Source organism: Nanorana parkeri, unplaced genomic scaffold (genome assembly GCF_000935625.1).
Source record: "Nanorana parkeri isolate BGI_ZX_2015 unplaced genomic scaffold, ASM93562v1 scaffold14, whole genome shotgun sequence".
NCBI classification, from domain to species: domain Eukaryota; kingdom Metazoa; phylum Chordata; class Amphibia; order Anura; family Dicroglossidae; genus Nanorana; species Nanorana parkeri.
The window spans coordinates 780,580-807,824 of record NW_017306282.1 but is presented as its reverse complement, the minus strand read 5'-3'; the positions used below and the strand labels follow the sequence as shown (position 1 = coordinate 807,824).

General features: G+C 43.8%; 1 protein-coding gene across 1 annotated transcript in view; it reads left to right on the top strand.

Moving 5' to 3' along the window:
- UHRF1BP1L (UHRF1 binding protein 1 like) overlaps positions 1–27,245 on the top strand; it is a 79,382-nt gene that overhangs the window by 22,143 nt on the left and 29,994 nt on the right. Inside the window, exons 2-12 of the mRNA XM_018558046.1 lie at positions 687–849; positions 3,758–3,796; positions 6,405–6,496; positions 11,065–11,254; positions 12,971–13,111; positions 14,164–14,340; positions 15,726–15,906; positions 18,344–18,427; positions 21,788–21,964; positions 22,385–22,497; positions 26,464–26,605. Of these exons, the coding sequence (XP_018413548.1) occupies positions 687–849; positions 3,758–3,796; positions 6,405–6,496; positions 11,065–11,254; positions 12,971–13,111; positions 14,164–14,340; positions 15,726–15,906; positions 18,344–18,427; positions 21,788–21,964; positions 22,385–22,497; positions 26,464–26,605 (1,499 nt within the window). The remainder of the gene's footprint in view (positions 1–686; positions 850–3,757; positions 3,797–6,404; positions 6,497–11,064; positions 11,255–12,970; positions 13,112–14,163; positions 14,341–15,725; positions 15,907–18,343; positions 18,428–21,787; positions 21,965–22,384; positions 22,498–26,463; positions 26,606–27,245) is intronic.

Genomic DNA, 27,245 nt, shown 5'->3' with positions numbered 1-27,245 from the left:
CCCCCGCCCCCCCTGCTTTCTGCATTGACAATAAAGGATACTTATGTTTTTATATATATTTTTCTTATTATAATCGGGGGGATAACGCTTCTAAAAAGTACAATCTCACATACAGCCACTATTCATATAAATGTTCTGTATTTCCATAGGCTGCCAGTAGGTGGAGCTCTCGACCCCTTTTGATATTTTCCCAGATTTCCCTACCTGTTGAAAAATACTCACAATATGGCGAGCATGTGACTCATTTATTCCCCTTCCTCTCGTGTGACTTCGCTGGTGGTTGTTGATTGGCCAAGAGCTGGTAAATAGTGGTGGGGAGACAGTTCTTTTTCCTCCGTAAACCTAGAGCAACTAGAGCTTATACAGGGGTTCCTTTCCTCATTTCCTGTGGCTGAATGGAAAGGTGCGGGAGGGAGGGAAGGAAAGGTGAGTTTGTGCTGCAGGGAAGGGCGAGCATGGACAAAGAACAGGTTTGCTTTAACTCAGATCAAGTTTACATAGAATTTCTAACACATCAGATTCTAATTCTTCTTCACTCTAATGTTTGGTCTGATTTTTTTGCTTCATGTTAAACTGATATCGTACACAGGCAGAAGAATTTTTGTGAACTTGCCCGACATGTGCCCCCAGTTCAAAAATTATGTCATAGCAAATTATGTTTTAACAAGTCTTTCCCTTTTGTCTAGGTTCACAAAGAACCTTTCCCCTGACAAGATCAATCTCAGCACCCTTAAAGGAGAAGGTCAGCTGACCAACCTGGAGCTGGATGAAGATGTGCTGCAGAACATGCTGGACCTCCCCACCTGGCTCTCCATCAACAAAGTCTTCTGTAACAAAGCTTCTATTCGGGTTGGTTCAACTTAACCAGTTTCTTCCTCCTATCAGTCGTAAAATCTTTCTTTGTATATGTCAAGACTACAGATGCCTTCAGGACATGGGTCAATGCTGTATGGAGCTCCCCAATGTACCTACACTGGAATATTTAGATGTGAGAGAGATTTGGGGTTCCAATATGTAGAACTGGGTTATAAATAAAGTTTACACCACAAATCATAGTACTTCCTCTTTCAGTTCCTGTAAAGAGTAACAAAGCTGCCCATTTCACTTTTCTCGTGGTCCCCCTCCACATTTTGCTAACCATCTGCATTTGAAGTATATCTAAGGCCTCATTCACACACGAATCGGCCTGCACGTACAGCTGCGTGCGGGGCCGTACCAAGTCGCTGCCGGGAAGGACAGGTGCTGCGTGTGATTAGAACGCAGCCCCCGTCCTTCTCTATGGGGCTACGCGGCCGTACCACCCCCCTACGCTCACCTCATTTGCAGGTCCGTAGGGGGTGCGGGTGATCGTATCCACCCCTACGGACCTGCAAATGAGGTGAGCGTAGGGGGACGTACGGCCGCGTAGCCCCATAGAGAAGGACGGGGGCTGCGTTCTAATCACACGCAGCACCTGTCCTTCCCGGCAGCTACTTGGTACGGCCCCGCATGCAGCACGGATCTGTACGTGCAGGCCCATTCGTGTGTGAATGGGGCCTAAGGGCTTATTCCATTGGTGCAGAGGACTAAAATGGGTGTAATTTTGCACCCAGGAGTCACAGGTATTGTGTGCAGCCACCTGTACAAATCAAAGACCGGCTTAGCTGTGTGCTGGTAAATGCTTATCTGAGCGTATACATGCGTACATGTATGACATTAGGTCCCAGGATGCAGACTGTCTGTGTCCAGGGGCATACTATATCCATGCCTGTATGTATGAATGAGCTCTAAAGCCCAAACTTTTTTTATTTTGGATAGAGTAGGGCATAATGAAACCCCTGTCAGCTTTTTATTTTGCCTTCACTTCCTATTGTGGATCCGCAGCGCTGCTCTGCCCTGTCAGTATATAACGGGCTACGTGCCCGATATATGCTGACATTGGGTCACAGGAGTACATTAGTAAATGCACTTCTGTGACCCAAAGGAGAACTAAAGCCACAAATGGTTTTGCTATAGTTCTCTTTTAAAATGATTTTGAACAGCGGTGGGAAATTTATCAAAAACTGGAGCAGCTGTGCATGGTGACCAATCAGCATCTCTGTTTTCATTTTCAAGTCTTAACTGAACACACTGAAGAGAGAAGCTGATTGGTTGCCATGCACAGCTTCTTCAGATTTTGTCTGCTCCAGTTTCTATAAATTCCCCCCAGAATGTCTTCAAAGTGAGGGGAATTTTCCTCTTGGACAGTTGTGACCTCTGAAGAGATGTCTGCATTGGAGGACTTCTCCTTATCTTAAGGCACTTTCTATTTCAGTGACAGTCATCACTAAGACAAATAGAGAGGAGGAATCTCCCCAGGGGGGACACACAGCAACAAAACCCAACCCAAATAGCCTGGCAGGTGACACATTCTTACCATTATCTAAAACTACAGAAAAGGTTTGGCTTTAGATCTACTTTAAAGTTGAACTCCAGGATAAATAGATTGTGTATTTTTACTTAAAGAAGAACTCCGGGCACACATTGTATTAACCCTTGCAGTGGGAATCCCCCTGCACTGCCAGGGGCAACTGCTCATTTTTGCCTAGGTTGGAGAAAAAAAAAAAGTTATACTCATTGAATCCTGGGAGCTGGCAGTGTTCCCTCCAACCTGTCTCCTCCTCTGCTGCAGCGATGGTCAGTTTCCTCACCATCCACAGTGTATTGGACATGATGATTTATGGAGCCTTTAACCTCTGCAGCAGACTAGGAAAGCCGCTGCAGGGTCCGGTCTAAGAGGCAGTCGAATAAAAAAAAAATGTTTTGACCCTAGGCAAAAAATTGAGCAGTTAACCTTTGCAGTGTCAGGGTAGCCCCACTGCAAGGGTTAATACCATTTGTGCCTGGATTTTTTTTATTTAAAGCGGGACTTGACCAGCCAATTCAAAGTGGAAACTCTTTTCTCTGTGCAGTAGCTTCCTGTGATAAAGACCAGTCACTGCTGCTCTCACTCCTTGTGCAGGGTGACTGGTCTTGTTTTCAAAATACCATATAGTCACTCGCACTCCGTTAGTAGATAGCAGTCAATCTTCTGACTGTGACTGTTGTTTGCCTGAAGAAGGGACTGCCTGGTCCCGAAACGTCGCTTTGTGTATGTGACATCATGTCAGTCAATCTTCTGTATTGACTGAACATGATGTCACATACACAAAGCGACGTTTCGGGACCAGGCAGTCCCTTCTTCAGGCAAACAACAGTCACAGTCAGAAGATTGACTGCTATCTACTAACGGAGTGCGAGTGACTATATGGTATTTTGCATTTGATGTGCGGAGGCATTCGCTGTCACTTTCGGCACCCCCCAGTTTTCATTTGGACTTTATCCGGTCAGGAGTGCGATGGGATCTACTACATTTTGGTCTTGTCTCCACCCCCCTCCTGTAGTTTTCTGCAGGCAGCCTGTAGTGGGTGGAGCCTGTGCCCCTCCCACAGTTCTGCTCTCTGCCCAGGCTATATACAGCACAGTGATGACATCATTGCTACTTTTACAATCTGTGATTCCTAGGGCATTTGGGGCACATAAAGGGATTTATATCCATTGTGGCTATTGAGAAATTTTATTTAAATGAAAGTTTTTATGCCCGGAGTTCAGCTTCAGGGGTTTAAATGCCCCATAGTTTAAATTGTATTCCCTCTATTATAAATAAATATTTTATTCGGTATTTTTTTTTGGTGTTTTTTATATTTTTTTATTTTTTTTCATGCAGTCTTTGTTAATAATGTTCCTTAATGTTTTACAGATACCATGGACTAAGCTGAAGACTCACCCAATTAGTCTGGTTAGTTTTACTTTTCAATATGGCCCCCTGATGGCTTTCTCTTATAATGCCAACGTACATTTTATTCTGATTGTTAGTTTTAACCCCTTCAAAATAAAAAAAAACAAAACGCCAAACAGATTTAAGGAATCCCTCCCCTCTGGGTGATCAAAGTGCATTGCAAGGATTTTAACAAACTTTGTTGCAGGATCCTTCCTTTTTCTGTTCAGAACAGGTAGTTGTTTGATTCACCGTGTCCTTTACAAACTGGTTCCTGAATGGGAGTGTCTGGGTTGATTGCAATAAGCTGGTGGACTTTCTGTGTTGCTGGTTGCTGGCTGCAGCTTTTTAGTAGTAATTCTACAACAAAACATCAGCATTTCAGGCATTTGAAGCACGTCGCTAAAATTTTCCCACATTTTTCAGGCGCCCTCATTGAAGTCTATCGGGGCCAAGATGCTCAGCATTGCCCCAAAAGAAGCTCATGTACTTTTTCCAGCGGCAGATATTTTACTACAAGAATGCTCAGATGTCACCAAGAGCCATTGAAAACAATGGGATTCCTTCTGCTGAGCATTGTAGCATTAGGCATTTGAGCTATATGGTGGGAATGGGTACTAACACTGTAATGGCATTGCATTTAGGAAACCATATTTAGGTGGTTTTGTTCGTGACTTGGTGGGTTTTTCAAACCATTTCTGCACGGTCTGATATTCTTGAGTGAAGCAGCCAATCAGAATGTTGCTTGTGATAAACTGGCGCTCTTAGTGCACCTCTATACCAGCCTTTTTCAACCAGAGTGCCTTCTGGTTTCCTCATAGGTGCCTCAGACTTTTCACACAGCATCATGGCTCTGATATGAAAGAGGGGGAGACTGATGGTAAAGGGGGGCTTCTGATGTGAAGATTGGCTCTTAGGTTGAGAGGGGGGACTCTGATGTGAAAGGCGGTACACTGATGTAAAGAGGGGCTTCTAATCTGACGAGGAGTACCTAGTTGGAGAGGGAGTGACTCTGATGTGAACGGTTTCTTCTGCTGTAAAGGGGGACTCTGATGTTAAAGGGGAACCACACTTTTTTTTGTTTAAAGTCCCCCTTAAAATTCATACCAGACCTCTATCTCGGATAAAGGTCTAGTATAGATTTTTGAGGTAGAGCTGCAGCTAACGATTATTATCAAAATCGATTAGTTAGCCGATTATTAGGTTCGATTAATCGGATAAACAATAAAATAAAGTTTAAAAAAAGGCTCCAGTGATGGGACTACTAGTTTGTATTGAGGTTGTAGTCCATCACAGGAGCAAGCTTGGAGTGGTGGAAGTGAAAAAGAAAAAAAGATAGTGTGGTGTGCAATATAGTGAAATGGAAAGTGTAAAATTATACAGCAATGAATGCAGAATGGCACCGGCTATAGAGGACTACAAAACCCAGCAATAGTACATTATACAGCACAATGCAGAATACCACCAGCTATAGAGGAATACAACAAATCCCAGCAATAGTACATAATAGCTGGTGGCATTCTGCATTGCGCTGTATAATGTACTATTGCTGGGTTTGGTAGTCCTCTATAGCTAGTGGTATTCCGCATTGCACCACTGTATAATGTATTATTGCTGGGATTTGTTGTACTCTTCTATAGCTGGTGGTATTCCGCATTGCGCTGTATAATGTATTATTGCTGGGATTTGTAGTCCCCTATACAACGCAATGCAGAATACCACCAGCTATATAGGAGTACAACAAATTCCAGCAATACATTATACATACAGTGTATAATGTATTGCTGGGATTTGTATTCCTATGTATAATATACAGCACAATGTACCATCAGCTATAGAGGAATACAAATACCAGCAATACATTATAGAGCAGCATGTGTGGGAAAGTGCAGGCATATCTGAGCAGTCTTCCAGCAACTTGCTTCTGAGATCGGACCTGTCTATCGGCAGCTGTCATCACCCCACACCTGATCCTCCTTACTACATCTCCCCGCGTCCCTGTGCCAATTGTGGGTGGGCGGTGAGTGTGAGGCGGGGAGGAGGTGGAGCGTGTGGAGCTGTGAACAGGGCCAACTGATCGGAAGCCGATTAATCGATTATTGAAAAAGTTGACAACTTTTTCAATAATCGATTATGTCGATTAGTTGTTGCAGCCCTATTTTGAGGAGCCACATTTTGTCTTCTACATTTTAACATTTATGTTTCTTACGTTGTAGACTGGGGTGCCTTGAGATTTTTCAGGTTGTCGTGGCTGAAAAAAATGGTTGGCAAACACTGCTCTATACCATCATATGTATCTTTTTTTTTCTTTCTGTGCAGTGTGTTACAATGGTCATGGGGAAGGAATTCAGGGAATCTTGTACTCTTGGTGACACCTTGTATGTCTAGGTATAATAGGGTGTCTCCAGGACAGGCAGTGAGGAAATCTACTCAATGTGGCATAGATGACAAATAAAACTTGGCTTCCCCACTCTTTCAAAAACTAAAATAAACTGTATCTGGAGGTGAGCTTTATAAATGTTCACAATGTTTGTTTTTTTCTGATGTATTATGATGTTGGCTCTTGGGTGTAATATTATATGGTTATAAATACTTATCTTAGTAATTAATTTAAATGTCTTTATTTCAGTCCTTAGACAAAGTCATTATGGAAATGAGCACATGTGAGGAGCCGCGTTCGTGTAATGGGCCCTCGCCATTGGTCACTGCTTCAGGGCAAAGGTGAGTAGCAATTTATGTGTACAAGTCATGAGGTTATGTGGTTAGGACTCTTGCAGTGCTGGGGTTAAACCACCACCAGACACATTATCTACTTTGTGTGGGTTTCCATCCACAATTCAAAAACATTCTGTTGAAATTGTCCTCTGCCATGTAAAACTGGCCCTAGTGTGTGTGTGTGTGTGTTAATTAGCTAAACTCAGGAATAAACAAATATGGTTTTAATGACTCATTCATTCATTCATTCATTACTCCCTTCACTCTCCTTTCCCTCTGATGTAAGAGGAAGGGAAGAGCTTAGCAATGCACACATTGCCATGTGGTCGCTGTGATAACCAATTGCAGTGATCACAGGACACAGAGCAGATCCCATCAGCTCTGTGTCTAAAGCCGCTGTTCTCCACTGTCTAATGACAGCAGGAGCAGTGGTTTTAGCAGCGGCAGGAGAGCGCACAAATGTGTTCACGGGAAGACTTCCAGGTACGTCCTCCCGGAACAAAGCGCCAGCGAACCGGCTGTTTGAATACAGTGGCTAAATAGCCACCAGTTTGTGAACATTTGACCATCACACCTACCTCGATCTGCATGTGGAGACTCCTGCAAGTGCTTTTTCTGGTGTTTCCAGTGAAGACTACTGTTAATGCTATAGCATACAAATACATTTTAGACAATTGTGCACTTCCAGCTTTGTTAGGGCGAGGTCCTTTTATGTGCACAAAGCCAGCTCCATAAAGACATTGTTGATGAGTCTGGTGTGGAGGAACTTGAGTGGCCAACACAGAGCTCTGACCTCAACCTGATTGAACCCCTTTGGGTTGAATTGGAATGCTGATTTTGAGCCAGATTTTTTCATCCAACATCAGTACTTGACCTCACAAATGCTTTTTTGGCTGAATAGGCACACATTTTCAGAAACTAACAGGGTTATTCACAAAAGGGTGAAAAGTTTGGAGAAGGCAGGATGTTATGGAAATTCACTTGGTTCAACGCACAAATCCATGTTGCATTAAGCTGCGCCAAACGCAAAGAATTTCCCCCGTTGTACTACGCTCTTTTGTGCGAGGACTGGAAGTATCCCTTCAGAGTCATGTAGAGTCAGGAGACATGTGTTGCTTGCTTGATAATCCCATGCTAAGAGCCCTGAACACAGGTATGTTTATTGTTTATACCTGCCCAACAGGAAGTGATGTCAGACAGGAAGGGGTGTCTCAAACAGCGAGACAGGAAGTGATGGAACAATCACATTAGTAGAATAATCTATCACCACCGGAGTGACTTTATCCAGCATTGCTCAGTGATCAATGCCACATAACGTTACTAGGATTCTCGTGTGCTCATTCACAGGGACAACGTCATTATCTCTAGCGTGTTGATCAGGCACACCAGAGAGAACAAACGCACGTTCCTTTCATATACTGCGTTCCAAACAAATGTATCCACGCAAGCCAATAACTCCATGCATTGCACGGGGGCCCCAGCCGGCGTTCATACATTCGCCGAAAAGACACTGCTCCGCCGCGCATAAGATATCTACTCCAATGGCTTAACCCCCCAGTGTCTATTTACCTAGACACTGAGAGACTAATGACAAAACATTACAATACACTAAAAACACATCCTAGTAAAATTTCCACAACAAGGAGAAGTGAACAATCTAGACCAAAATAGCTGATTTGTTAAAATTCTCCAATACAGCTCACTCTCCAGTTCAGCTATGTTGTCCTAGATTGTTCACTTCTCCTGCCTTCTCCAAACTCTTCACCCTTTTGTGAAATAGCCCTGTAAAACTTTGCAGAAAGCCTTCCCAGAAGAGTGGGAGCCTGAAGCTCTGTGACCTCCTTGGTGCATGAGTGCTCCAGCACTAGTTGATCTATGCTGTTTAACCATCTTAGTGCAAATATTTGGCAGGATTATGTCATCCGCAGTCTTAACTGGTGCGCCTGACTTGATAAAACAAACGTGACTGTGTATATTTAATGAGAGGGATACGCATACTTTAGCAATGCGTACAGTGTCATGCAGAAAGAAGAGGCTGGTGTACAGTGATACAGAGCATTGTGCATGGGGTGACACCTTTCTGGTTATTCAGCATTCATCTCTTTGCAAACAAATACTACAGCATACACATTTTACAGGCATGGTGTACCATGGCCATACGTGTGTCCTGAAATGTCACTGTGGCTAAAAGTTAACTCCAGCCAAACGGCTAAAATGCACAGATGAAATACATGCCATGCCTGGCCAGTGCAGGATCCCCCCAGCACCGGAACTGAGTGGGACATCGGGGGCTCCTAGTGTGTAGAGCTCTAGGATCGGCTCACGCCATTCAAATTCTCCAGTTGGGGGAGAGGATGGCTCCCTGCGCTCTCCGTGGCTGGGGGGCGGCCTGCACAGCATACCTTGCAGAGTGAGTCTAAGGTCTTTATAAATTCTGCTGTGCAGGCCGCCCTCCAGCCATATTGGTTGCCAGGGAGCGAGCCAGCATCCCGCATTGCACTCGACTGATTCCTAGCAACCAATGATGTCCTCTGCCGCTAAAGACGCTGTCGGCAGCAAGTGCTAAAATGAGAAAGGACACCTGCAGGCTATAATAAAAAAAAATGTGAGGATTTTCTAAACCCATTTTGCCGCGGCACACGTTGAGAAAGCCTGCAATAAAGGGTTGTTAAAGGGAACACTGTCAGTTCTTTCCGATCTTTCCAGTAATGAGACATTTATTCTTGTGTGATGTTGAACTGCGAAGGAGCAAATGTTTCTGGTGAAATGATTTATATATCCCACAGTCTACATGTACAAAATATTACTATAACAAGTGGGGCTTTTGCAGTGGAGTTCAGAATATATTTTCTGAATGCATACAGCTCTGTTCTGATTGATGTCACCTTTGGGGCGATTTGTCAGCCTGAAACGCCACGCGGCCCCCCAGGCCGTTAATCAAGCCTGTGATATCGCCGTGTTTATGCTGCAAATAAGGATGTATGTTTTATGCTGGTTGGTTTATCATGAGCTTGGAAATCAAACCTGTTACTAGCCAGTTTTATAGCACCGTGCGCTGTTACATGGAAATATTTATGGGCTGCACAGTCCAAGAGTTTATCGTCTTTTCTACTGTTGTTTTTGGGCTCAAGTAAAGCGTTTCCAAACCCAAGAAAAAAAAAACATGATTTACTGCAGCTTACCAGTTATTTTATATGTTGGCTGCATTAGATTTCTTTTTCAGGGTGTTTGTCCTTTTATTGGTAGCTACTGATCCTTCTAGTAATATGGTGCTTCTCCTATAATGACAGTCCCCACTCATTGTACTGTATCTGTAGAGGAACAGTGCTGTCGCACGAGGGTGGGACTACAAAACACCTCCCAATGCATGCAAGAAGGACTAACTTAATCCATCAATAAAAATATAATTTAAGGGTGAACATGTTTTTAGAAAACATGCTAGTCATAGAAGTCTTTGCAGCAAGATGAGCAGTTTATGCAACCTGTTACCAAAGGCTGTAGCTATCCCAGGGCCCAGGACCTATTCCCATCTGACCGAACTTGGGCCTGGCAATTGGTTACGAAACCTTCCACAGCTGCATCTTAGGAGGAAGGGGAGAGAGTCGCATGCTCCCACATGCCTGGAAGCACTGGCTGTTTCACGTCTCTGGAAGTGATCAGTTGGCTAGATCCATCTTGCCACAGCTAGAGACTGACCCATTTATTAGGAACGGTATAAGAGCAGCATTAGAATTGTGTTGCTGTAGCTAGAGATAAAGCAAAGTAGATGTAGGGATTGAAGTTCCACACTAATTAATATAGTTTAGATACATCTTTTTCCCATTAGGGTCAGGGGACATTCAAGTAAAGTATCCAGCTCATTTCAGGGGTCCAAAAAACACCCCTTTCATCAGGGCTTAGTGAGTGAAATTATGTATGTGGACTACAATCCCTGCAGCTAGAAGTTGTATTGAATTGTGATAGGAGTACTTCAGACTTGGCAGCAACCTTTCTTTCCACTTTCAGACATATAAGACTGAGCTAAAAACAACTAAATAGGTTGTCTAATTTCCAAGCTGAACTCTAGGCAGATGTAAAGAAACAAATGAATGCGCTCTGTATTCATTAATAGTCTCTTTTTAAATTCAAGCAGTGTAATACCTGAATTTGACTTGGTATCAGCCTCATACAGCAGAGCTAAAGTGTGATAGGAAGAAGCAGCACAAGGAGCCAATCAGTTCATGTGCTGACAAGAAACATGCTTATAGGAGCAGTTTGATCACTGTGCTGCCTCTCCCTTCACTATACAGTCACAGGCTGGGGTGGGTCCAGGATGGGCTGGGCTCAGAGGAAGTGGGTTGAATGATATTGGCCATCAGACTGAGGACATCTAGTGGCAGACAAAAGGACTGATGAAGACTATTGCAGCAAACACTGGTTTTGTTATTTTATCTTTCAATGGGCTGTTTCGTTTTATCTTGTTATTTTTGGCTCACGTTCTACTTTTAATATCTGTTTATGTCCATTTTCAGACTCTTATTTCTTATTATGACAAAAATCAATGTTTGACTTTTTTTTTTTATTTAATCTTCCAGTGACTATGGTTTTGCAGAGAAAGTAGTAGAAGGAATCTCCCTGTCTGTCAATTCCATCGTCATCCGCATGAAAGCCAAGGCATTCAATGCTTCATTTGAGTTGTCCCAGCTAAGGATATACAGCGTCAATGCCAACTGGCAACACGGCGATCTGCGCTTCACTCGAATACAAGACCCGCAGCGTGGAGAGGTAGGCAAAATCTAACTGGATGGGTGACTGTCCTACATTCTTAGGGTTTGCATCTGGGTTGGTAATGAGTTTTCATTGGAGTGCCACTTTTCAACTGGACGCATCACAACCTGCCATCCTTGAAAGCAGAAGAGACACAATAGGCTTGAACCCCCAAATCTTTCTACTGGGAGGTTGTTTGTGGGGTCTTTCCTTGCCAGCTTCTGGGAAGTTGTGAAGGTGACAATAGACAGAGTACATCACTGTAGATCACAGACTGTAGATCTCTATTATTACATGTTAATATTACAGGAATTTAGATAGCGCCGACAATTTACACAGCGATTTACACACCTCAGTCCCTGTCCTCCATGGAGCTTACAATCCAATTAACATTCCAGCATGTGTTTGGAGTGTGGGAAACACGAGTACCCAGAGGAAGCCCACGCAAGCTGGGAGAACATGCACACTCCTTGTAGATAGTGTCATTACCATGATCCTAACCAGAGACCCCGAGTGCTGCAAGGCAGAAGTGATAACTACTAAGACACTGTGTTGCTCTATTTATTCACACTACCTCACCATGCTCCCACAGGCTTCCTTCACTTTAGTGCCACAGTCCGGTTGCAGCTCTCTGACGTCATCCCATAGATTGCAGGATCAAGAGTCCCGCATTGTATTGGAGGACGTCGTGGGCCAGCCCACATTCCGGAGCGTTGTACAATGGAGGAGGGTGCTGGTCACTGGAGGGTGAGTAATAAGGGAAATATGTCACCCTAGTCATTAAGCCGTAGGCAGAACAAGCAGTTTATCCTTTTTAGTGGGGAGCTCTTACTGACCAAAAGGGAGCAAATAAGAGAAGTCCATGGTTTGCGTATGCTTTAAAGCAGTGGTTCTCAACCTTTATAACCTCGGGATCCACATTTGTGCTTGGCCATTCATTCACAACCCAAGTCGCACCTCACTGTGGGCGGGAGGTGTAATGGGCAATGCAACGAACCTCCCACACCAGCTCCCCTGTGGGCATATCCCCAGCCCACCCCACCTCAAGCTGACACTGACCAGCACCAGGCAGCATATTTTGAATAGATGCTCGGCAGGAAAAGTGACAATGCCGCGCTATGGGGAGGCTGAGGTGCCCCACCTAGTGCAGTGTAAGGCATGCTGCGACCCACTGAACATGGGGTCACAACCCACCAGTTGAGAACCACAGCTTTAAAGTGCAACTGAAGACAATTTTTTTTCTTTTTTAATTGTTTATTAGAGTGGGAAGGGATGAAAACACCTCCTAGGTTTTATTGCTGTCTGTGCTCCCATTAGGGAGACTCACCCCTGTCCTGGTGACCATTATCATTGAAAATGAAAGAAATTCCAAAATTTTGTGTTGTCACCAGAATAGGGACAAATGGGAAATCATCTAATGGGGACACTAGTTTTGGTGACCCTGCTCACCACTCCTTCACTTTGGGGGGACTTCCTCTAACTTCTTGTTGTGGCTATTGGACAGGAAGTGAAAGGAAATCTCTCAAATTGGACACAGATGGCAAAAAAAGCTTAAAGGGGTTATAACCCTTCCTTACTCTATCAATAACTAAAAGAAAAAAAGTTTTGGCTTTCATTCTACTTTTATTGCAATAATACATATTTTGGAACGAGTGTCAATAAGCCCATAGTTTACAATCTCAGAACTGACAAGTGCAACGTTAGCTGATTAGATTTTCTTTCTTGTCTCCTAAGGTGTTGACGTTTAAAGAGATAAACTGGCAGATGATCCGGATAGAAGCAGACGCCATTCAGAGTTCCGATCATGAAATAATGAGCGCCCCTGTCCGCCTCATCACCAATCAGTCCAAAATTAGAGTCACGCTGAAGAGGAGAGTGAGTACCAATGTTCCTGGTTTTATTGCAAGATACAGAATCTCTGTGTCCCCGCCATCTGTCGGGGAATATGTGCTTAGTGTGGCATTCATTGTATGGATGGAAGATCGGTTTCTGTCTGTATAGTGGATGTTTTTATGTAGAGGTTGTTGTGCTTTTTTCTGTCTTGCATTTATGTGGCTCTTTGTGCTGGCTCTCCGACTTTCAGGATGGAAAAGCCAGTACTATGATCCACCTAGGCTCTGTTGCCTTATGCGATGCTCTCATCCTTGTTCTGATACTGGGGGCCAGAGAGGGAGGAGAAAAACCATGCATGTAAGAAAGGGGCAAGAACAGAACCTCACCAGTCGCTGATTCTAAAATCATAGTCCGATCATGCAGCCGTAAATATTGATCAAACTGATTAGTTACCTATTGGAACACCAACTCTTAAAGCACCACGGTCACTCTCCCCAACAAAATCTATATGGACGTTGTCTTTAGTAGAAGGGGTATACTTGCTTCTCCAGCAGCCCATGTCTCCTACATTCCCTCCTTTTCAAGTACTGAAGCCTCCTGTTGGATGCTTTTGTTCCCTGCTTCGTGCTTTGCTACCATTCGTCGACCCCTAGGTCTCTGCTGAGTCCTGTAATGACATAGGGATCTGAAAATCCCACAAGTGTTGTATGCTGAAGACTCTGGCCACCATGGAGGTAAGTGTAATGCCTCTTCTATTGCAGGCAACTTCCTTGAAGATTTTTTGGGCCGATTTGGGGCAAAGTGTCGCCTTAAGACCCTTTTAAGAAATGTAAATATAAAAATGAGACTCCAACAGAACTTTTTCCTAGTTTTGGATAGTGTAAGGAAATGTTGGAACGGCTGTATGGTATTTATTACTGTTTGTGTCCAAATCTCAGGAAATTAATTGAGAAAATAATTTGTATTCATCTGGTCACATGCACATACAGTATATATATTTTAAAGAAATGTACAAATCTACAGATTCCCTTTTTAGGTGCTCTTATTACTGACACCATCATGTGTGCTTTCTATAATTCTCATTGTCTCAACAGCTAAAAGACTGTAATGTGGTGGCCTCGAAGCTGGTGCTGATCCTGGACGACTTATTGTGGGTGCTGACAGACTCACAGTTAAAGGCCATGGTCCAGTATGCGAAATCTCTCAGTGAAGCAATAGAAAAGTCAACCGAGCAGAGGAAAAGCATGGCCAGGACCTCAGAGCCCACACAGGTGACCTAACTACCTTTCTATCTGTGCCAGTGTAAAATGTCACTTTAGTGATTTTATTGCTTCTCTAAAGCCACCCCGGCCCCTTTTTTGTATTCAAGTCACTGTCTGCGTGACGTGTACACTTCCTTTTGGCTAAAGGGGAGTTGATAGTTGCGAGGGGACTGTCAGGGACCGACCAGCCCAGGCACATTTGCAGCACTGGGTTAAAGGAGAACTATGAGGTGAGTGCTTTTCACTCACCTCATAGTTCTAGCCGACCTGTGACGATGAGACTGTCAGAGGTCGGCTCAGTAGATCGGGAAGTGAGCGAACACATACCGGCGTTCGCTCACTTCTCGATCCTGTCACAGCTCTCTGCCGGATTCCCCCCTCCCCGCTCCGATCCACCAGCGCTGACTGGCGGAATGGACGGGGGAGGGGGCGGGTACAGCTGGCTCTGCCTCTAGATAGGCAGAGCCAGCTGTCACTCACGCAGCTGGGCAAATCCAGACATAATTGTCGGGATCCGCTTCAGCAACTGCGTCTCAGTATACCGCGAGCTGTAGCTGTAGCTCGCGGTATACTGAGCTTAGGGTGACGGGAGGACGCTAGTTTGTGTCCTCCCGTTACCCTAAGGCGAACTATGGGGAAAAGCCCTAACCCCATAGTTCTCCTTTTAAGGCTCCCCCACAACCAGAAATGGCACCGACGAGGGTAAGTATATAAGACAAGGAAAAAAAAAACGGGCAGGGTGGATAAGAGGAGTACGGGAGGGGGTTAATGTTTGGCCGGAGATGAGCTGTAATTTTTTTTTCTCTAATGTATTTAATGCTGACAAAATCCACAGTGCTTTCCAGACTTATAATTATGACCTGATAGGCAACCGAATGGCCAATTGAAGGAGTGCACATGCAGGCTGAAAACACTGATGCAAGGCAGCATCTTGGTATGCAATGTAACCAGTCTGCAGCAAATGGTTTGCAGAGGTGACTACAGGGCTACCGTAGCTTTTAATCACAATAACCGCTTTTTAGAGAAAAAAGTTTTTTCTTTTTTTGCTGACAATTTACGCTAACCTGTTCTACTCTGCATAGTTCCTTGCTTACCTTTTTGCTGCCACTGCAATGAAGCGTCATCTCAAGTGCCCACCCAGGCCTCATCATTGCTATTGGTGGCACTTTAACCCTTTTGCTGTTGCCGCTGTATAGCGACGTTGGCACGTAAACAAGCTCCCGACTGCCATATCAGCCGGATTTCATCTCTTAACCACAGTCACTGCAATAAACAAAGCGGTTTGGTTCCTGTGGCTTGCTGCCCTTTGCAGTGCCTTATTGTAAAAGACAAATGTGAACTTCAGAATTAGTTATGGGAAAGAATAGATTTTTATGCATTGTTTACTTTTTCAGAGCTGGACACCTCCTGCAAGCTCCCAGCATGTGAAGACCCAACAGTCCACCACAACCGCCGAGCAGAACCAGGCCATCTTAAAGCTATTCCGAGACTATGATGTGAAGGAAACCTCATATCACCTAGTCATCTCCCACCTGGACCTGCACATCTGTGATGACATTCACATCAAGGAGAAAGGTGAGCAGACTTGGTGCCATCAGTGTCTTTTTCTATGCCTGGAACATCAGATGTCTCTGAGCACCTTGGTGTACAAAGTGGAACTTCATGCAAAGTGCTAGCTGCAGTAGTGAGATACATCAATTCTTTGACCGATCAAGTGTGTATTTCAGTGGCGTATTTGGCTATTTGTCTGAAGTTTCACTTCAAATGCAAAGTGAAATTCTAAATATGGTTGTCCTGTGGAATGATTTTTTTTTTTTTTTTTTATACTTCATTTTTATATAATAAGTGCACTTATCCTTGTTGTCCCACCACCCCTAAACTAAATCATCCCACTCTACCCCCGCTATCGATTTATACTTACCGATATCCAACCGACACAGTTTGGTTTTTGTTTACATCCAGAGCCACATTGCTCCCTATGCTGGCCACAACTGCACATTACAGCTCCATAGATTTTAATAGGGGCTGCCTCTCAGCAGATGGACATGACTAGGAGAGAGAGACTTGCAGTGCTGGATGTCAACAAACAGCTGGGCAGCAGCCCTTGGATCTCGGTAAGTATAGATCGGAAGAGGGGTAGGGTGGGATCATTTAGGTCGGGGGGAGGAGTAAAACGAATAAGATCACTTTATCTTTAAGTGAGAGGAATTCCAATCATGAACAGGTGTCCCCATTGGAAGATCATCCCTGTATTCTTGTTTTAGTAACAATTGCAACATTTTGGGTTTCCTGGTAAGTAGAATGCCAAAGGAACCCCATCACAATAACATGTTTCATGCCTCCTTGGTGCTACAGCCCTGGGTACATCAGGTGCTGGCCAAAGAAGTCTGTCTCTGTTCCGTGCTGAATTGATTTTGGATTTCACATCACTTTCTCGCTCGGAGACAATGGTCACTATAACAAATGGAAATGGTGAATCCCCTCAGCAGGACACCAACTGCAAGAGGTACACTCCCCTAAAACTGGAGAGATGAAAGTTTTGTCTATTCCAACACTTTAGATCACTTATGATTCCGGCAAAACTCATGAAATAATTTTTCTATCTAGTCCAATTAACTTCATATTATTTAATACCATTATTTATCTTGAGGTGCAGTACTGCACCTAAAAGCTGAAATTAGGCTTGCAGTGGAAGCGTCTGCATTGTTTTCCAAAACAAAAGTAACCCCACTTTTGTTACAGGTTGAAATAATGCATAAAGTATCATTGCCGCACAAGCCTTTACGTAATGGAGTGTTAAAGCGGACCCCCCCGATTCACACTTTGAATGAACCTCCAGCATCCAATAACTTTCCCTTGGAAACACATGCAGATACTGATGTTTACTTGCCCCAGTGATGAATGGAATTCAAACTCTCACAGCTCTGTCCACTCCATGCTGTTAAACCTGTGCCACCATTTTTAATACTTACATAATCAGTGGCCAGCTTTTTCTTCCTCGTTTCCTGGACCATATGGACCAGATGTTGGACATGCACAAATCTAGACGGTGATGCCTGCTAGTTTACTTGTCATCCTTTTTAGATTGTAAGGCCTCAGGGGCAGGGCCCTCCTTACCAGCTTGTCTTGAATTGTATTGTGATTGTAATGTCTTCCCTATATTGTAAAGCGCTGCGCAAACTGTTGGCGCTATATAAATCCTGTATAATAATCATAATCTGTGAAGAATTAAAAAAAAAAAAAAATGACATGTTTCCCGAAGGCACTGATAATGTAACCTACCCGGGGGGGCAGCTGGGAGGCCCTGACTACGTCACCAGTGCTTCAGAAAATGCCAAAAGTGAAAAATAGAAACGATACATTTACCTAAGAGAATATTATGTATTTTTTTCCCCCCTTATATGAGTATGTAGTGCAGGGGTAGCAAACCTCTGCCCCTCCAGCTGTGGTGAAACTACAAATCCCATGATGCATCTCCAGGAGTCCTGTCTGTGGCTGTGAGAATCTTGCAATGCCTCATGGGATTTGTAGTTCCACCACAGCCGGAGGGCCGGAGGTTTGCTACCCCCGATGTAGTGTTTACTACTGTACAAATAGAGCTGGATGCTTCTTTCATTTAATGTTTTTTAGGGGCGAAGGTGTGTTTTTAATAATAAAATCATGTTTCTAGTCTAGTTCTTTTCCCAGGAGTTTCAGTATTATTACAACACTTTGAGGGATCATGTGCCCATATCTGGAAAATCCTCCCATTCGGTTCTTTTTTCAGCAAATGTGGAGTTATACTTTAAGTGTCGTCATAATAGTTAACTTCACATTGTTGCTTCTTAGTTCACGTTACTTCTAAGTCCAATTAGTGATTTGTTAGTGTGAACTCTAGACCAGACTTGTTTATTTTATTATTTCTATGAGTTACATTGGTCCTTAAAAACAAAACGTTTGTCAGTTTCCTTGTAGTTTTTGAATCATTGTTATTATGTGATACACGTTGTGAACACTCACTCCTACTTTACAGTGGTGGACCGGAGGATCACTGGGGGCGCTATGCAGTTGTCCTTTAGTCAGCTGACCGTCGACTACTATCCTTATCACAGAGAAGGTATGTCATTGTGCAGCATCTACCCCTAGCTGGTCCGTTAGGGAATTTATTGTACATATTGCAGTCTGGCAGAACAAATTGATAAAAACACATTAGAGTGAACCTGCCATCAAATAAAGTCTATTAATCTTTGTTATATCAGGCATTCAAAATACCAAACCATACTTTTATGGTGGCACTCGGTAATATAATTTCAGGTTTACCAATGGGCGGAGTTTGTTTGCCCCCTCAATACTCCGTACTATCCAATTATTCCAAGCCAGGGTAGATGGCCCTGTCATTGCAAGGGTTTTTTTTTTTTCAGTGTATACAATGCGGTTTGAAGAATTAATTAGTTTTTTCTGTTTCAGTGCTGTGGAATGAAACAGAAAACATGCTTGATTTTTTGAAGGAGTGCTGATGTCTGTCTAGATACCCATACTATTAAGCAGAGACAAAAGTCGAATTAAAAACATGGGGGGGTGCTGGGGTGCAAATGGGCCCAAACACTGCTTGAATTGCAGCCACTTCAGCAGGTCCCAGCTAAAATTGGGCTAGTGTATGCCCAGCTTTAGTCTGCTTAGCCAATTTTAGCAAAAGGATCCCAACAGAGAGAAACTTATACACAGACTAAGAATTGATCTGTCAGCCAAACCAGGACATTTTAGGAGATTAACAGAGAAGAAGAATAAAATTAAATACAATTAACTTAATGGCAGGTACATTTTAAATAATAAATGCATCTGAGATAAGTTGTAACTGTTCTGTTGCTCCATATATCCATTTAATGTGATAGAATGAGTTTATAGTCCTTAAATTCTAATTTAAGTGCGCAGGTAGTAAACTCACAAAGTGGGTAGCACACTGTAGCAGTGTTGGGGGAAGTGTAGACATAGGTCAGCATATTTCAGTGAAGTCCTTCCATTTCCTCAGGGTTGTAAAAACCCAATAATGCTCCTTCGTACCGGGGTACAGAGGGAATATTCATTGGGGCTGTTTGTGAAGCAAATGATTAAATGTATAAAAAATGCGTTTTTAAATATAGTTTTGTAGTGGACAGCTTTTTGATTACATTTTGCTAGCTGACTATCTAGGCAATGAGCAAGCACATCTAAAGGTATTGACTTATGACAATAACCTCAATATAAAGTGCTGTAAAAACCACACTGATCTTGTGGCAGGTGCTACTACCTTCTTTGTGTCTCTGGTACCTGTGCACCCAAACTCTCCCTTTTTTTATTTAGGGCAGATTCAATCTTCTGCCGGCTACGTTGTATATGGGTCTGACACATCCAGCCCTCGTACCTAAAAGCAGCAGTGGCTGGCACATTATTAATTGACAGCAGAAAATCCTGTTGGGAGGGCGAGGAGAGCCAAGCACCTGCATTTGCATTGATGTGTGACAGACGGCAAATCCTTTAGATGTACTTTCTCATTGCTTATTCCTTCAATCTATGGTGAGAGGGTCGACATTACATTGACTGTACTGGAAAATACATTATTGCCTTACTGGTTTCTGTTTTTGTTGTTCCCATCACAAATAAAAAAAAGAAAAAAAGAGATAGGGCTTGTTTCCTTGTTTAAAATAAAAGTACACTTATTCTTGCAGTGGCAAGTATAGACTTGCCTATATCGTAGGGTATTGGTGACCAATAGTGGTTGGCCTGCTCCTCTCTGCACAGCCTTCATATCTTCCCAATGCCACAGCTATTTTAGTGATTTCAGTTAATCTTTAATTGACAGAGTAATTGTCACAGAATTAGCTGATGCATTTTGAGGGCGTGTTAGTCTCCCTTAATCAGAGCTATTGCTCAGTACTCTCCTGCTCTGAGATCTGCGTGACTAGGCTACATGCGTGTTCTTTTCTTCAAGAGTCTACACTTAGCATGTTCACACAGATCCCAGAGCAGAATAGTACTGAGAAACAGCCCTATTGAAGGGGGACTGGTGATCTCCCTGGAATGCATTGACTACTTGTAACTTTTAGGCCCCATTCACACACAAATGGGCCTGCACGTACAGCTCCATGCTGCGTGCAGGGCCGTACCAAGTAGCTGCCGGGAAGGACGGGGGCTGCGTGTGATTAGTACGCAGCCCCCGTCCTTCTCTATGGGGCTACGCGGCCGTACGCCCCCCTACGCTCACCTCAATTGCAGGTCCGTAGGGGTGCGGGTTTTCTGGCCGGGACGCATACAGGATCCATTCTGGTGGCGTATGAATACGCTCACCCGCACCCCTACGGACCTGCAATTGAGGTGAGTGTAGGGGGGCGTACGGCCGCGTAGCCCCATAGAGAAGGACGGGGGCTGCGTACTAATCACACGCAGCCCCCGTCCTTCCCGGCAGATACTTGGTACGGCCCCGCACGCAGCATGGAGCTGTACGTGCAGGCCCATTTGTGTGTGAATGGGGCCTTAATATGGCAATTAAAGATTAACTGAACTTGCTAAAACATCTATGGTGCTACCATCTTTCGGCCATCTTTAAGTAAGTGTATTACGATGACCCCTGCTGGTTTTTCCGGTGAACAGAGTTGTCCTTACTTTATTAATTTCATTGAAAAACCTGTCATCTGACAGGTTCTCGATGGGCCTAATGCTAAAATGAATGGAGTTTATGGTGCGTTTAACCTGGAGCAGTGGGAGGATCTTAGAGAAGAGGCTCTTGGTGTCTGGTGGCCAGCACAGTGGATATCACTGGAATTTTTAGATTAGGGCAAGTATTTATTATTAGGAAAATATTCCGCATGGGCTGGATGAGGGGGAGTAGCTGAACAATATATGTGCTAAAAGTGCAGTGCCGTGCAGATCATCCCTTTTATGCCAGCTGTGCATCTGCATCCCACCTGCTTTACCAGATATTCAGCTTAAAATAATACAGAAATGTATTCCAACCTGCGTACAGTTGATTGGAAGCTGCGAGCATGCATATTTAACAGGATGTCTGAGAAGATTTCTTTGTTATAAATATTTACACGTTTAAAGACATCCAAATTTAGCTTCGTAGCCCCCAAGCAGGAAATGTGAACGGGCAGAATGTTTAACTATTCCCGTAGGGCTCTCGGGGGGCAATTGGCTAAAATAAGGCTCTCATCTTCTACATGCAGGTAACATAGGAAAATGAGATATCTGGTTACTCTGGGCTTTTTCTGTTGTTTAAAGAACAATCGTTTCTGCCCATAGCAAACTGATTCAGCATATTGTTCCCTCTATGCTGCACTGACAGCAAAAAAGAATACAGTGATGGGTTATAGTGGACTGCATGTTCTTTCATTGGGCAGTTACATAAATACAACTTGACTTTATGGCTAGTAAAATAACACCTTACTGTGGCTACCAGAGTCCTGACATCTAATCATGTTCCCATACTCCATGATAACAGAGGACAGCTGTTGCCACTGGAAGCACTATGGAGATGCCACAAAAACCAGATGTTCCTGGGCACAGGAGCTGCTTCAAGAATTTAAATGCAACGTGGACATGCTGAAACAAGCGGTGAAAGATCACAGCTCCAGTTCACCTTCTAAAACCATACCCAACGTGCCCCAGCAATATGGCGGTGAGTTCATTATTAAACACAACAAAATGTATTTGAACACACATGTACTTTTCCATATTTTTTTTCTAGTTATACAGGTTTGTCCCACTGAAACAGTCTCATTTCAGGGCTGCGGGCAGGAAATAATTAAAAATCAATGAATATGCCCCCCCCCCAGGCTAATATTTAATGCTGATACCTGATGCCTGTTTTCTCTAAGGGTTGAGATGAAACAGAATATCCTGTGGTCTTCCTCTTCAGAGTTTCAGGTTGTGACATCTACTCTACTGAAGCTGGGCTCTGACTAGTCTTGTGGCTGCCCCAATGGAGCACAATATTTCAAGACGTTCAGTTATTCTGTTGGGTCAATTTAACTATGACTGTATTTATAATATTACTTAATCAACTCATTGGTGTGAATATTGTTCTTTTTATTTATAGGTTCAGATTCCAGCATTAAGGTCTCCTCACCCACAGCATCTCTGGAGCTGCACAAATCAAAACTGATGTCCAGTTCCTTTGTGGTTAGGCTGGCTGATTTTAATATTTTCCAGGTGAGCCGAAATTCCAGGCCAGTAGTGAAATGCACACTTGAAATACATTTTGTAAGGTGTCAATGTATTAGAATAGCTGCATGTAGCAGAATGTAAAAGATCTGGATGTTTGTCACTAGATCTGAAGTCTCTGACCAAGTGGGCGTGAAGCAGAAGTAAGAACACACTAGGTGCATACACTGAGAGTTGCATTAATTACATGATCACACCTTTTATCCCATCCGTTTATTATCAGGAAATGCATGTCTTTTCATCTCGTATACAGAGCAGTTGTAGAGAAATTGGGTTCAAAGCAACCTAAACATCCAGATAATAAGTCTTTTACAGCAAGTTTATTTCATTTCATCTTTACTTTTGGCTATCTTTTTGTCTTTCGTCCTATAATTCAAATTTGCTTTTCTTTTCGCTCCTCCTCTTATGCTCTTTCCCCTCCTCTCATGCTTTCTCTCCCCTCATGCTTTCTCTCCCCTCATGCTTTCTCTCCCCTCATGCTTTCTCTCCCCTCATGCTTTCTCTCCCCTCATGCTTTCTCTCCCCTCCTCTCATGCTTTCTCTCCCCTCCTCTCATGCTTTCTCTCCTCTCATGCTTTCTCTCCCCTCCTCTCATGCTTTCTCTCCCCTCCTCTCATGCTTTCTCTCCCCTCCTCTCGTGCTTTCTTTTCCTTCCTCTCGTGCTTTCTTTTCCTTCCTCTCGTGCTTTCTTTTCCTTCCTCTCGTGCTTTCTTTTCCTTCCTCTCGTGCTTTCTTTTCCTTCCTCTCATGCTTTCTTTTCCTTCCTCTCGTGCTTTCTCTCCCCTCCTCTCATGCTTTCTTTCCCCTCCTCTCATGCTTTCTTTCCCCTCCTCTCATGCTTTCTCTCTCCTCCTCTCATGCTTTCTCTCCCCTCCTCATGCTTTCTCTTTTAATGCTGATACCTGATGCCTGTTTTCTCTAAGGGTTGAGATGAAACAGAATATCCTGTGGTCTTCCTCTTCAGAGTTTCAGGTTGTGACATCTACTCTACTGAAGCTGGGCTCTGACTAGTCTTGTGGCTGCCCCAATGGAGCACAATATTTCAAGACGTTCAGTTATTCTGTTGGGTCAATTTAACTATGACTGTATTTATAATATTACTTAATCAACTCATTGGTGTGAATATTGTTCTTTTTATTTATAGGTTCAGATTCCAGCATTAAGGTCTCCTCACCCACAGCATCTCTGGAGCTGCACAAATCAAAACTGATGTCCAGTTCCTTTGTGGTTAGGCTGGCTGATTTTAATATTTTCCAGGTGAGCCGAAATTCCAGGCCAGTAGTGAAATGCACACTTGAAATACATTTTGTAAGGTGTCAATGTATTAGAATAGCTGCATGTAGCAGAATGTAAAAGATCTGGATGTTTGTCACTAGATCTGAAGTCTCTGACCAAGTGGGCGTGAAGCAGAAGTAAGAACACACTAGGTGCATACACTGAGAGTTGCATTAATTACATGATCACACCTTTTATCCCATCCGTTTATTATCAGGAAATGCATGTCTTTTCATCTCGTATACAGAGCAGTTGTAGAGAAATTGGGTTCAAAGCAACCTAAACATCCAGATAATAAGTCTTTTACAGCAAGTTTATTTCATTTCATCTTTACTTTTGGCTATCTTTTTGTCTTTCGTCCTATAATTCAAATTTGCTTTTCTTTTCGCTCCTCCTCTTATGCTCTTTCCCCTCCTCTCATGCTTTCTCTCCCCTCATGCTTTCTCTCCCCTCATGCTTTCTCTCCCCTCATGCTTTCTCTCCCCTCATGCTTTCTCTCCCCTCCTCTCATGCTTTCTCTCCCCTCCTCTCATGCTTTCTCTCCTCTCCTCCTTTCTCTCCCCTCCTCTCATGCTTTCTCTCCCCTCATGCTTTCTCTCCCCTCATGCTTTCTCTCCCCTCATGCTTTCTCTCCCCTCATTCTCTCTCTCCCCTCCTGCTTTTTCCTTCCTCTCGTGCTTTCTTTTCCTTCCTCTCGTGCTTTCTTTTCCTTCCTCTCGTGCTTTCTTTTCCTTCCTCTCATGCTTTCTTTTCCTTCCTCTCATGCTTTCTTTTCCTTCCTCTCGTGCTTTCTCTCCCCTCCTCTCATGCTTTCTTTCCCCTCCTCTCATGCTTTCTTTCCCCTCCTCTCATGCTTTCTTTCCCCTCCTCTCATGCTTTCTCTCTCCTCCTCTCATGCTTTCTCTCCCCTCCTCATGCTTTCTCTCCCCTCCTCATGCTTTCTCTCCCCTCCTCTCATACTTTCTCTCCCTCTCCTCTCATCCTTTCTCTCCCCTCCTCTCATGCTTTCTCTCCCCTCCTCTCATGCTTTCTTTTCCTTCCTCTCATGCTTTCTTTTCCTTCCTCTCATGCTTTCTTTTCCTTCCTCTCATGCTTTCTTTTCCTTCCTCTCATGCTTTCTTTTCCTTCCTCTCATGCTTTCTTTTCCTTCCTCTCATGCTTTCTTTTCCTTCCTCTCATGCTTTCTTTTCCTTCCTCTCATGCTTTCTTTTCCTTCCTCTCATGCTTTCTTTTCCTTCCTCTCATGCTTTCTTTTCCTTCCTCTCATGCTTTCTTTTCCTTCCTCTCATGCTTTCTCTCCCCTCCTCTCATTCTTTATTTCCCCTCCTCTCGTGCTTTCTTTTTCTTCCTCTCATGCTTTCTTTTCCTTCCTCTCATGCTTTCTTTTCCTTCCTCTCATGCTTTCTTTCCCCTCCTCTCATGCTTTTTTTCCCCTCCTCTCATGCTTTCTTTCCCCTCCTCTCATGCTTTATTTTCCTTCCTCTCATGCTTTATTTCCCCTCCTCTCATGCTTTCTCTCCCCTCCTCTCATGCTTTCTCTCCCCTCCTCTCATGCTTTCTTTCCCCTCCTCTCATGCTTTCTTTCCCCTCCTCTCATGCTTTCTTTTCCTTCCTCTCATGCTTTATTTCCCCTCCTCTCATGCTTTCTCTCCCCTCCTCTCATGCTTTCTCTCCCCTCCTCTCATGCTTTCTTTTCCCTCCTCTCATGCTTTCTTTCCCCTCATCTCATGCTTTTTTCTCATGTTCTCGCTTTCTCTGTTCCTCTTTGACTCTCCCACTCTCCTTATGCTCTACCTCCCTCGCTCTTTCTCTGCCTCCCCTGTGCTTTCTGTGCCCACTTCTCTCTCTGCCAACCTTATGCTCTCTGTTCACCTTCTCTCTCTCTCTCTCTCTCTCTCTCTCTCTCTCTCCCCACCTCACACCTCTCTCTTCCCACCTCAGACCTCAGCCCCCTCTCTCTCTCTTTCTCTCTCTCTGCCCACCTCACGTCTTTTCTCTCTGCCCACCTCATGCCTTCTCTCTCTCTGCCCGCCTCATGCATTCTCTCTCTCTGCCCTCCTCACACATTCTCTCTGCCCTCTCGCGTTCTCTCCCTCTGCCCTCTCGCGTTCTCTCCCTCTGCCCTCTCGCGTTCTCTCCCTCTGCCCACCTCGTGCGCTCTGTATTTACCTGCTTCACACTCTGCCCCCCTTGCATTCTTCCTCCTTCACTTGCTAATCTTGCCCCTCTCTCTCCTCCTGCTCTCACTTTCTCGCCTTCTTTCTTTCTCCTATCACTTTCCCACTGCTCACCACACTCTCTATCTTCCTTGCTGTCACTCCACTATTTCTCCTCCTTGTGTGCGCTCTTTCCTCCTTAACATGCAGTCCCTCCTTCTCTCCTCCTCCTCCTCTTTTTCTCTCTCTGCTCGCCTCACTCTCTATCTCCCTTGCTGTCACTCCACTCTTACTCAGCCCTGTCTCTCCCTACTCCCTTCCAGTCTTGCTCTTCTCTTTTCCCCAGCTTTCTCCTTCTTTGTATCTATCTTCCCTTCTCCACATCTCTTCCATTTGTCACCCCTCTCCCTTTCCTCTCTTATACATTTTGTTTAATATAGACCACACGTGTCTGTAGGGGGGATGTAATACTGTACAGATTCAGACTTCTGTGATGACAATGTAATAAATAATTGTCTTTCAGGTATCCACAGCAGATCAATGTCGGTCGTCCCCTAAAACTATGATTTCCTGCAATAAGAAGAGCTTGTATCTTCCTCAGGAAATGTCTGCGATTCATATTGAATTTACTGAATATTATTTCCCAGATGGAAAGAATTTCCCCAGTAAGGCTTGTCATATTTCATGTGTTTTTCCCTCCAATGTTTTTACTGTAAAAGGCAATTTTTAGATAAGAGAGTAGCTGGCTTAGAGCAAAGAATTATGGGTGACGTTTTAAGACTGAAAATGTCTGTTCTTTTTCTGAGCATTCTGGAAATAGGAGTTTGATTATTTTCTGCAATCCTGAATTTCTGTTAGTGTGTCTAAGCCCAAAAACCAAACTATAATATATTGCAGGTGACCAGTCCTTAGATGTGGTGGCTGCGTTCGGTTTCTTTTTCAGGTGTCTTTTCTTTATTTGTACACTTTTCCTGTCCCAGGGTGGCACTGTATTGTATTTATGGAGGAACAGTGTCATCACCGATTGTATGCTTTCCTGATTTGGCCAACAAACACCTCCCTCTCTCCTCATCTCCACTACATAGGGAGGAGATGTTTTGTAGTTCCCAAAAAATACTTTGGAAAGCTGATATGCATTGTTTGAGATTTCAGTCCAGTCTAGAAGTGGCAAGGATACAACATATCTGGCAAGATCAACAGTTATTTTTTTTGAACTGGCTGCAATACATTATATTTTTGTTGATGGATTTTGATGTACCTTAATCTGACTTTATGAAACATAATCCATGCTACAGTCTTTGTAAA